Source organism: Simochromis diagramma, unplaced genomic scaffold (assembly GCF_900408965.1).
Source record: "Simochromis diagramma unplaced genomic scaffold, fSimDia1.1 OVJJ01000753.1, whole genome shotgun sequence".
NCBI lineage: Eukaryota > Metazoa > Chordata > Actinopteri > Cichliformes > Cichlidae > Simochromis > Simochromis diagramma.
In genome coordinates, this window is record NW_024387523.1 from 18436256 (window position 1) to 18448417 (window position 12162).

The 12162-nt window shown below is 42.0% G+C and overlaps 1 protein-coding gene across 5 annotated transcripts in view; it reads left to right on the forward strand.

Annotated features, from left to right (window-relative positions):
* The window catches only part of LOC120726551 (regulating synaptic membrane exocytosis protein 2-like), a 54758-nt gene that overhangs the window by 39960 nt on the left and 2636 nt on the right, over window positions 1-12162 (forward strand). For 4 of the 5 annotated variants that reach the window (XM_040020209.1, XM_040020211.1, XM_040020210.1 and 1 more), the window contains 11 exons: window positions 3866-4291; window positions 4459-4500; window positions 5814-5840; window positions 6030-6052; window positions 6144-6241; window positions 7716-7862; window positions 8031-8212; window positions 8632-8767; window positions 9475-9587; window positions 9798-9899; window positions 11065-11204. In XM_040020209.1, the coding sequence (XP_039876143.1) occupies window positions 3866-4291; window positions 4459-4500; window positions 5814-5840; window positions 6030-6052; window positions 6144-6241; window positions 7716-7862; window positions 8031-8212; window positions 8632-8767; window positions 9475-9587; window positions 9798-9899; window positions 11065-11204 (1436 nt within the window). The remainder of the gene's footprint in view (window positions 1-3865; window positions 4292-4458; window positions 4501-5813; window positions 5841-6029; window positions 6053-6143; window positions 6242-7715; window positions 7863-8030; window positions 8213-8631; window positions 8768-9474; window positions 9588-9797; window positions 9900-11064; window positions 11205-12162) is intronic. The other variant, XM_040020214.1, reaches the window with a different exon arrangement.

Sequence of the window (12162 nt, forward strand, 5' to 3'; positions counted from 1 at the left end):
CTTGAGATATTAGTCAAACAGCACCTCCAAGCATCTCTGAACCAATCAGCTGATGGACCCACCACCATCCACCTACAACAAACCTGTGTTTTATACAAAGGCAAACCTGCAGACTTATTAAAAAAATAGAGAAAAATAGAGGTTTTACAAATTTCAAGATGAGGTCTGAGATAATTTCCTAATGGGTATAAATATGAATGAAGTGTAACTTCTTTCACACAAAATAAATAATGAATACTGCAAATGGTGCCTAGTCCAATCACAGACAGATGACGATGATAAAAGTGGATAAAAATTGTAGCACTTTTGCAAATGAGACAAGTCGTGAATGCTGCAGTAATTGATGAGAGTTATGACTTCAGACTGGTAAAATTCAGGTCTGTGTTTTGTGTTTTCAGCAAAGTGAAAGAGACTCAGCAGCAGATCAGAATTAAGTAGATCAACATCTAGCCATTGTGGCAATGAAGGACCCAACAACAGTAGCATTGCAGTTTAACACATTGAGTCCAAATGGACCATGTTTAGCACCTCCATTGCTGAAGCTGCTGTACTGAACTGCGGCCGCAAGGTGGTTGATGCCTGTCGTGGTGGTAACCCTGAACCAAGTGGTGAACACCAGAAGTGAAGGGAGCCACCAGGCTAAAGAATGAGGCCTAACAGGCTTGGTTAGCCTGTGGGACTTCATAGGCAGACCAAGCAGAAAGTGGGTCGGGCAGTGGCTGAAGCAAAAACATGGGTGTAGGAGAAGTTCGGAGAGGAAAAAGATTTTGGAGTGCCTCGAAGAGAGAAACCTGCACTCCGTATTGTGTGGGTGGAGCCCTGCTGACTTTGACTGAGAAGATTGTCAGGTGGTAGAAGGAATACTTTAACGACCTCCTTAATCCCACTGGCACATCTTCCGTGGCAGAAGCACAGTCTGGGGACGAGGGGGATGACTCATCTATCTCCGGGGTGAGGTCACTGAGGCAGTTAAACAACTCCATGGTTGCACGGCCCCTGGAGGGGGGTTGAGGTTTGCCCTGAGTTCCTGAAAGTTCTGGATGTTGTAGGGCTGTCTTGGTTGACATACCTCTACAATGTTGCATTGTGGAGAAACGTTGCATGGAGATCAGGGGCCTCTGGATTGTCAGACCAGGGCGGCGGTTCTCATCTTTAAGAAGGGGGACCGGAGGGTGCGTTCCAACTATAGGTGGATCACACTCCTCAGCCTCTCTGGGATATTTTATGGTAGGGTGCTGCTGTTAGTCGAACCTCGGAAACAGGAGGAACAATGTGGTTTTTGTCCTGGTCATGGAAGAAGGCATTCAACCGTGTCCATCGGAGTGTGGCAGAAGGCTTTCACTTGGGTGGTCTCAGAATCTCATCTCTGCTTTTCACAGAGGATGTAGTTCTGTTGGCCTCATCAGGTGATGGCCTCCAGCTCGCACTGGAACAGTTCGCAGCCAAGTTTGAAGCGGTGGGAATGAGAATGAGCACCTCCAAATCGGAGGCCATGATCCTCAGCCATAAAAGGGTGGAGTGCCCAGTCCGAGTCAAGGACGAGTTTCTACACCAAGTGGAGGAGTTTGAGTATCTCAGGGTCTTGTTCATGAGTGATGGGAGACGGGAGCTTGAGATCAACAGATAAATTGGTGTCAATTATCACTCAGTTTTGAATATATGTAGACATTGAGGGTTCTCGGGAGGGTCTGTGCTGACACCGGTTGCTATCTGGCAGAGGGTCGTTGGTACCATCCCACTCCCATGTTCCCATGTTCCCACTTCAGAACAGCACACAATCGCCATCTGGGATATGTGTGCATGAGGGTGGGAATGCATGTTTGTGTCTGAGTGTGCCTGTTTGTCTACGTCTGTGTGTCAAGTCGGGTCTTAGACTAGACTCTGTCATCATGCTCTTCTGTGTTCTGTGGTCTTTTGGTGTTGCTGCTCGGTGGATTCAGTCTTTTTAAGAAAGTTTTTGCCTGACTGGTTCATTTGGGTATTTCAGCCTAACAATGTCCTCCTTCACTTACACTGGCATGTATTTGAACCTCATGTTGAAAGTTTTAGTGAAAGAATACAAATTCAATCCAATTCAACTCCAGATCTTCATTAACTTAATTAATTTCATACAATTATACAGGCAGGGCCTCATATTTCAATATTTTCATATTTACAGTGAAAAATGTAAATCAAACACTTTAAATCAACAAGATATTCTGTCTACATTATTTGTTATAGATAAATTAGGGAACAGGTCTCACCTGGTGATGAAACAGCTTGTCAGCTTCCTCACTTACTTTTGAGCCTCTGAAAATGGAGAACTGTGTATAAAGATAGCTGTAGAAAACCTAAATAGTTAATCCACAACTGCTTAAATTAAAGCTGAGAGTCTGCACTGTGGTTGCATACAATATAGACAAAAGCTACAAAAACTGTCTCACATAAATTATGACTCTACCTATATGTGTTATATTAAATGCCTAGAGACACAAGCTGGGAAATCCCAAACCCATTAAAAAGAAACCAGAGCAAATATTCAGGGTTTGACAAAATGCTGATAGCAACTGTTTGTTTTCAGTCTCTTCTCTGGTTTTGTTAAATACCTGCACCCTATCCTTCCATGAGCTATCTAAACTGAATTTTGCACATTTACTGACACAGAACAACAGCAGTAAGCTAATGAATTGATTGTTACTTAAAAAACGTAATTAACTGATTCAAAAGGTTTTGAATTCTGTGTCACAGAAAAGTTCAAGCATGAGATGCTGGCAGTAAAGAATTTTTGTCATTTTAATAAAATAATATTTGTAAAATACTTATAGAAAAGAATAGAATAGAATATAACAGTGGTTTCCTATCTATGTCAGATGATTAATTGAATAAATTCATTGAGATTTTTGCTTTAGCTATGAGTGTTCACTGGTTTCTGGGACAAATAATGAAAATGACATAGTTAGGAGTCAGTAAGCACCCGCATATGGACCACTGAGGGTCATAGCTATCTAACATGGATTTGTTTGTTTTTTAGACTCTGTGCAGACAGGTAATGAACTGAAAGTTTACCTACTTATAGTAACTCCTTAATAACAAGCCCTCTGTAGTGGTAGTAATTTAGTGATTCAGTGGCACTGCTGATAAAAGATGAGTGCTGAGATGTGTAAATAAAAACTTGACTAGCTCTTCACATTACTGTTCCACAGTCAGGAACTTTCCAGTGAAATAAAGACTAATTTCACCTTACCTTAAAGTCCTGTGAATACAGAATATAAATCAGTCAGATGAACAAAAATAAAGGATAACAACCCCAGTTAATGTAGACCACCTCATGACAAAAACAGCACATTGTTTTGAATTATTTTAAAATTGTGGCTACAAAACTATTCCAATAAATAGTGTATAGCAGTGCACGCTCCAACCAAAAGTTCCTGGACCCTCAGAGTGTTCAAAGTATCATTGTTGGGGGCATAAACATTGTCTCTCCCGCACTTCTCTCTGACCCAAGCTCCTTTACTGGAAACTACTATAACAGGATTCCACAAAGGTTCTTGGGGGACAATTCCTCTGGTGAAAGCATGTTAGTACTGAGAGATGTAGTCCCTTGACCAGGTCCAGGTTTCTGTGCCGGGATTGGCTCAGGTTTCAGCCTGCATAATAATAGAGAAATTCAACATGACTGAGTTCCTTCAAGTGGTAGTGAATATGTATGCTACCATCAGGATCTGCATCCATCCAGCAGAACCCACCCTCTAAGAACAGGTGTTAGAGGGTGGATACCGTTTGAGTAGGTCACTCCTGTGATTTCGCTTCTGGAAAAGGTCGTGTGGTCATTCATCATGTCATTGTTTTCATTCTTCTCACAGCTTTTTTTTTTCCCCCCCATCAGCTTTGACCATGACTGCAGCTCCAGCAACAGCAACTAAAATCCCTCCACATCATCACCCCCCTGCCCCTGTCCATAAACAACACTTTCCCTCTGTCAGTCAACAACCTCCTCTTATAAGGGTCCAAGCCCCGCCTCCCCCACTCACCCAACCCCAGCCACTTCCTGCACCTGTGCTCCCACCTGTAGTTACAGCAGCACCACCACTATTTTTACCCACACCGGTACCTGTTCCTGTACCCACAGCTTTACCCACAACTGTACCTACAACTGCACAAACAACTCCACTGGTAGCTCCACCTCCCCCTGCTCCACCCCCTGCACCTGCTCCAGTTCAGCCTCCACCTCCTGAACCCACCCTACCCCCTCCAACTCCAACGCCTTCCCCTTCACCCGCCCCATCACCAGTCCCACCCCCACAGACTCCAGGTGTGTACATCAGGTTTAACATTCAATGCATCTCCAATAGAACAGAACAATTAGCGTGATTCTTCTAGTCAGATGTCTGTCAGACATTCTTTATCATAATCATTACTTATTGATTCATGTGTTCATGTTGTTTACATAACGCCATCACATATTACCCTGCATGTCAGAGCCGGATAGGCGCTCAGCAACACCAGGAGGAACCAGAAAAGGCAAGTCCAGTCACTGGTGGATCTAATGAAGTGTCAGGTGATCCTCACCATGTAAACTATGAGGGTTTGTAAGAAGATAAGTATAGCCGCAGCATTTAGGTGATGAAAATTTATAGTTTTGTGTGGAGAAAGAGAGAGGGGGGTTTTAAGCTCAGGCTAGGATCCATCACGAGCATCTTATGATGATTCAAATTTTAAACATTTATCTCCAGTCAGAAACAGATTTTCTTGGTAACTGCCCCCAAAGGCTCAGTAAAACCAACAGATGATGTCTGTGTAGGTTCTCAGTCATCCAATTCATTGTAGTGTAAGGAGCTTGAAAAGCAAGCAGCCTCTTTAGTTCTAAAAATCAAATAGAGAGTCCCTGGTGTTTAAACCCTAGTTTTACACTCTGTTTTCTTTGTATTATTGTAGGGGTTTACTTTACAATATAAAGCAGGTAACTGTTGATGTAACTGTTTTGATTTGGCATAATATAAATAAAATGGAAATGAGTTGAATATTGGGGGCTGTTGAGAGAGTCAATGACCCACTATTAGTCCTGTCCTCCTTCTTATTTTGGTTCCTCCCTTGGGTGTTAATGACCCATGTCTTTTTATTAACACCTTGGCTCATGTGATGAGGTAAATTCTTAATAGTGTGTCAGCAATTCTCTTAAGGGACAACAACCCCTGCTAGGGTTAAATAGCTGCGACTCTCCACCGTTTGGTTTTTAGAACCAAAGAAGCCTCTTGGATGAGAGGTGACACATCCACATGAAACTTAAAGAAGACAAGAACAGATGATAAATTTCAGATTTGTAACCTGCTCAAAATGTTGCTGTTCAGGTGTGTTTATATCACTGCGGTTTGGTGCTGGTTTGGATGGGTCATCTGACTAGAGTATGAGCATTAGTGTAGCCTGACCAATCACCTCTCTTTGTCCGCACTATGCAGAGGTCACATGGGAGGACCAACAGAAGAAAACAGCCAATGGTATTATGCCCACCTTAAGCCACACCCACATATAGAAATGTAGTGTTTAGCTCGTGTTATCTAGTTAGTTATCTAGTTAGACTGAAGTGGATTGGTTTTGGATTTGGTTTTTAGACTCATTCACCCATTTGCGCAAGCACTTTTGAATCCTCAGTGTAGAAAAGCTCTATATAAGAACCAGACTAATCCATGTATTCATAAAGCACTCCACCAGCCATCTGTCCACCCATTCATCTGTTTTTCCATCCATCTAGTCTTCTGTCAATCTATCCAGCTCTGTGTGCTTTGAGGAGTTTGTGGTTTCTCGTTGATATTCTTCTGTTTCCATCTTTTTATAAGGGGAGATGTTACCAACCAGCAGAGAAGGTACACACACTTTCTGTCAGCTTCATCTTTTTTTCTGACCTGCTGTGAATTGAAACTAACTTCTGTGCTGTCAGAAATCAGCAGCCTGAAGCTGTCCGAACAGAGAAAAAAGTGAAATCTATTGTCATTTCCTGCTATCACACATTACCAACCTAGACTATGACTAATGCTGCTCTTCTGTCTCTACAGGTGTACTGAAGGACCCTTCAAAGGTAAACAAACATTACACCACTTTTATTTATATATATGTGTGTACATTACGTGTGTGCCACAGCTTGCTTACCTCTTCTCCTCCATCTATAGATGAAGGACAATCTCTCCTTTAAGTCATCAGACAGTGATGTCAGTGATGTCTCAGCTATGTCCAACGCCTCTGACACTCAATCTGTCCACAAGATCGGGTAAGCAGGAATCCATTCTTGGATGACAAGAGAGAATAAAGTGTCCATGATTTCTAGACAGAATCTCAGCTTCTGATTGGTTGGAGCACAATGGTATTTCTGGCTCCCGTTTCTCTGACCTTTCAGTGGAAGTCTTAGCTTTCTGAATCCATGCAGGGATTTCAGTAATATGTAAGGGTTTGCTCTGCAGCTGCTCTCTGTGGGCACACATTTCTCTGAATCTTTTCATCAGATTATGAATCACAGATGATGGCATCCAATGTTTTATTGCTCTCTTCTAATGTGGGGTTGTAGGGTTTTTTTCTCAAAGTAATAATATATTTTTAACGGTAAGGTGTTGACTTTGTCTACTGATCAGAAAGATATCTAAAGCAACATGAAAATTCACTTTTATGAAACAGAGGGCAAAAGGAAAAGAAAATGGCAACAAACAAGTATTTTTTTAAATATGTTTGTGGCTTTTAGGTAAAAGTATTTAGAACATATTCCATCTTTGTGCTGTTTCACTTAGTAAACTGTTTACTGCTAGATGCCAGCTTGTTTCTTCCACTGTGCAGGTCACAAACTGCACAGTGTATGTCCTGCTGCAGGTGGGTCTAGGGCATACCCCCAAGTAGACACAGAAACTGTATTTTGTCTGAAAGAATTGCTGTGTATTTAAGTCAGCACACTTAAAATGTTCACCTCTTTATCTGCTCTCAGACAGGAATTGAAATTTTTACTTTCTACCAGACTCCATTTATAAGAACAGAAGGTTTAGCTCATAGGGCAGGTGACCCTCTTTGTCTATTGCTGCATCTGCTGATTATTCAGTTTGTGTTAATGTGTGAATTTGGTGTTAATGGGTCAGTGTGGATTAGAATCCCTGTTAAAAACACAAAAATTCACACAAAATGACCAGAAATGTTTTCTGTGAGGTCAGATTGCTGGTTTTAAGATTGTCAGATTGCTAAATAGAGTCTAGCGGATTGTATTTGTTAATACATGTAGTTTCTCAAAATTTTGAGTATTGTCACAAATGGAAATGAAATATTAAGTTGACATGTGTTTCAAATATCACCTACATGATTGTTGGAGTCAGAAAGGAATAATACAGAGTAAACTATATTAAAATCAACCGCTCACTCTCATCCTGTGTACAATCACAGTTCACGTTCATAAGCATGTGTCCTGTAAATCCTCCCACAACACATCATTCTGAATGTTTAACTCTGCTGCTGGTTTCAAATCAGTGAAAATACATAATGCTTAGTCCCGTTTTTGTTAGCATGTGTTACCTTCACCATGGGGTGGTTGTAGCTCAGAAGGTGGAGTAGGTCACCTACTTATTGGAAGGTTGTTATATACGGTAAAGCACTTTGAGTGCTCAGGTAAAGTAGAAAAGCACTACATAAGAACCAGTCCATTTACCATTTACCATTCTGCATGATTCTGTCTGCATGCTACTCTTCTCTTCTCATATTGGCTGCCACAGTCTGATTGAATGTCTGGAGGGCCAGTCAGCAGAGCTGGGGGTGGGCTCGCAGGGAACAGAGGAAATAGTGGGGGCATCAGAAGGCGGGAATACACTGCAGAAGAGCAACTCAGTGGAAGAAGGGGAGGAGGAGCCTGAGCCTTCAAAGTAAGAAATTAACAGATGACCTCCTGTTGGAATCAGTTGTCATAGCAACAGCTGCCTCACTACCCATTTCCTTTTCCTCTCTGTGCTATTGTGATGTGTTTGTGCCCTGCCTCTTGTGTTTTGGCCCTTTTCCCTCACTTATTATTGTGGTGGTCCTTCCTCCTGCAGGGTGTCTGCAGCTGCCACTCCTCTCACCAAGTCGTCAAGTGTCGGTGGTGAGATTTGCTCATTGGGGAGAAACGATGATGACGATGATGACAAGAAGCGACGCTCAAGCTTCGGTGCAAGGATGATGGGGATGGTTGGACTTGGAAAGAAGAGTCAGAGTGCCTCCCAGCTCAACCCAGAGGGTCAGTCCTAGTTTAACCATTAAAAAATATAACCTCAATTCTTGCTGTTTTTCTTTTATTTCATGGACTCTGCCATAAACAAAGTTTTCTCTGAATTGAATCTTCAGACATACAGTGTGTTTTAGCCAAACTGGGAATCTGAGTAGCATTGCAAGAGTGTCTCAATAAAAACTCACTATCAGAATGAAAATCCAAAGAGGAACATCAGCCAAAAAATAAACTATGACCAAATGAGTTAGGTACTAACAAGCAACTGAGCAAACATATTACGGAACCAGTTGAACCAGTGAAAACAGAACAGAACAGAACCAATATGAGTCACAGAGCACCCTGTCCAGGGCTCTGATTAGTCTCTGGCTGTTTATGCTCTTGTAACAACTTATTCTGCTTCTTTTCTCTTTCTTCTTCCATCCTTACAGAGGAAGAGAAGAAGAAGAAGGTGGTGAGACTTCCCGTTCAGAGAAGTGTAGAAACCGGTTTGGCCATCGAGTTTAAAGCTCGTTTCACCAGACAGCCGAGTCGAGACCCAGATGCCGAGGACCCAAAACCTGGAGCGTACGAATCACTCCTCTTTCTACTCTTTTTATCTTGTATTCTCTGTTTAGTTAAACTTTATTCATACAGCACTCATTTAAAGCAAGGGTTTTCCTAAGGTACTTTATGATAGCAATAATCTGTGATAGCAGAGGGAAAAACTCAACAATGACACAACCCCCTGTGAACAATCACTTGGTAACAGCAGGGAAGAAAAACCACATTTTAACAGGAAGAAACCTCTAACAGAACCAGGTTCGGGGAGAGGCAGCCATCTGCTATGACCTTTTGGAGTGAAGGGAGGACAAAAGACAAACTAAGGGAGAGGGAAGACTAAATATGATGTGCTGCACCTGTGCTATATAAACACAGAGGAGCTAGAACAAAGTGGAATGAAGGCTTCTTGTTTTCACTCAGTATTGTTTAGATGAAAGAAGGTAGTTCTACATAGTTACAGTTCTACTTCTACTTTTTTCTCTCTGAACTTTGAATTTAGTTTTTTCTGAGTGCAATTTTTAACCTCCTTTTTAAATTGCTCATTTAGTCACCCCCTCCGTTTTTAGTCTTCCCCTTCACCCTTTTCCCTATTTTTTTCTACCCCTCAATCTGTCAATCCCCTTTAATGTGTATTTATTCTCACATTGAACTTAAACACTTCCCATTTCCCTGGGGTTGCCATCTAACATGTCGGATATTTTCTTTTTCTTTTTTTCTTTCTGTCTGGTCAGGCTTATATTTCCAGGAGTAAAACTTGCATCAGACAAACAGTTCACTGGTTTCCTTGAAGGATTAGGCCCCGCCCAGCTGGCTGGACGGCAGACATTGGCCACGCCCCCCATGGGTTAGCATGAATAAAAATGTCATTGTTTTTATGTATTTCAACCTACCAACATACAAACTCATTAATTCAGATTTATGTAATCTGGACATATGTGTGTGTGTTAATAAATCATATTAAAAAACATTAAAATACAATACCACTTTCTGCCCATGAAAGCGTGCGGTTGTGTTTCAGTAAAATCTCTCCTCTGATTGGCTTTCTTTTGGTTAGGTGACATCCAGATCGGGATGGTGTACAGGAAGGAGCGTCTGGACGTGGAGGTTATCCGAGCCCGGGGGCTTGTGGGTAAACAAGGCAACAAGAACACTCCAGGTGACAAAGCTATACACAATGCACACTTGACTACAAATACACTCTACCTAGTACACTCTAGTGTAAGAACGTGAACTTAATCAGTTCCTCCATGCTGCTCTCAGCTCTCTCCTCCCTCGTGTATTGTATCTCATTCAGTCTCTCATCCAGATGAGAGCTGCTTTGTTACAACCTGAATTCTGTCTTCCAGCTGAGCTGTACAAAGAGCAAAAGATCCCAAACATGATTTACTCTCAGAACCTGACCTTTCACATACTCAAGCTCCGCATTAACTGTGTTACTTGTGGAAATGCTCACAATGCCATTGTTTACAAGGTGTTTATTAAAGTCAGTGTTAAATGTAAAGTCAGAACCTATATTAATCTGAGATACTTGGAGCATTGTGACAGATCTGAGAGAAGAAACTCCATGAACCTGAGCTGTGGTGATGCAGAGATGTGTGACTACACTTTTATTATGGACTCATTTCTGATTAATAAATCTGAAATAGTTTAGAAATATATACATTTTTTGGAGGTGTCTTGTATTGTGGCTCATGCAGTGCTGGAGTTCTTCATTCTTCCTCAAAGATGAACTGCTTTCTGCTCCTCATTAATAATATAAGGGCTTAGCTGAAAGCTAGCACAACTACTTGTGTTGTGCTAACAAGTATTAGGGCTTTTCAGTTTTACACATCACCAGAAAATTAAAACCTCTTCGATGCTTTAATTTTCTCAGTAGCGCTCATTACTTTCATGTAATTTTTGGTCGCAAGTTTCTGTGTCAAGGTAATTCTTTTAATGTTTCTTCCAACTTTTCCAATGTGGAATTATTGAACAGCATACATCTTTAATATATTTTGGATTTTTAATAATCCACACAGACAGAAAATTGCATCTTAGGAAGTTGCAACTCAACCAAATGCTTTTGTTAGCCATCATTACGCTTCTAGCATAATTCTGGATGCATATTTGGCTGCTCATCTTTGCAGAATTCCCTTAAATTAGCTGGTTTCCTGGCACAGGCTCGACCTTTAAGCGAAGTCCACAAATTTTCACACTTGAATACTACTGCACACAACCATCGCAGTACAAAGGTTTAGTAGTCATGGGTTATGATCTGTGAAACAGCTCGGTTGTGTGTGCGTGTGCGTGTGTGCGTGTGTGCGTGTGTGTGTGTTTTGCAGCTCCTTATGTGAAGGTGTATCTAATGGATAATGGAAAGTGTCTGTTGAAGAGAAGAACTCGTCTGGCAAGGAAAACCCTTGACCCTCTTTATCAGCAACAGCTGCAGTTTGAAGAAAACCCTGAGGGCAAAGTTCTACAGGTAATTATATATGTACTGATACTGCAGGATGCCAGACAGCTGGACAGCACAGGATTACAGGACCCTGAGATCAGGGCCTGCAGCCCTTCTTTTGTTGCTCCAGCCTCTACACAAAGAGGCTGAAGCAACTCCACTCCTCCTCTGGCTAGCAGTCATAGCAATGTGTGTATGAAGAGGAATCTAGGATAGAATGTGGGTGGGGGGTTCTGAACGTCCAAGTTGAGTGGAGGAGGGGGTGTTAAGATTAATACTATTTGAGGAGGGACAACAGAGGGTTCACTACTGTTGAAAAACAGATTCAGTTCACTGGCTCTGTCCAGACTGCCCCCGCAGCTGCTGATCACTTTGAGGCCGGTAATCAACTTCATCCCCCTCCACATGCCTTTGATGTTATTCAGTTGGCGTTTGGTCTCCCTGTATGTATATTTACACCTTCTCCGCCCTGCTTTCAGTTCATACTATGTGCTTTTCGAGTAATCCTTGTTCCCAGAATTGAAGACCATCTACTTTGGCCTTCATTTCACTGGCGATCCTGCACTCTGGATACTCCTTCTGATGTCTTACCTGCACTCAAAGCTCCATTCATATTACTAATGAGACCACCTGCTTTGGCACAACAGTGCAGCAATCATAAGTCAGAGCAAAAGCTGCCCCCCAGGGAGAGAGAGATGTGGTGTTTAGAGAAAATGCATCTCAGCTGTTCCAATACTCCCGACACTTGATCACTAAAGGTTTTCGCTCAGGGAGCAGTTGTCCTTCTCTCCTGGATCACCACATTTACTCAAGGCCTTCTTGATATGATCTTCTTCTGGCCACCGCATCTGTGGGGATGGTGTTTAGTCTGTGCTCTAGTGTCCTGATCACACTCAGTTTGTGCTCAAGTGGATGATGAGTACTGATCTGTATGTAATGGATTACATTACACAATAACTTTTAAATTTCCCTTATTACTGATGGA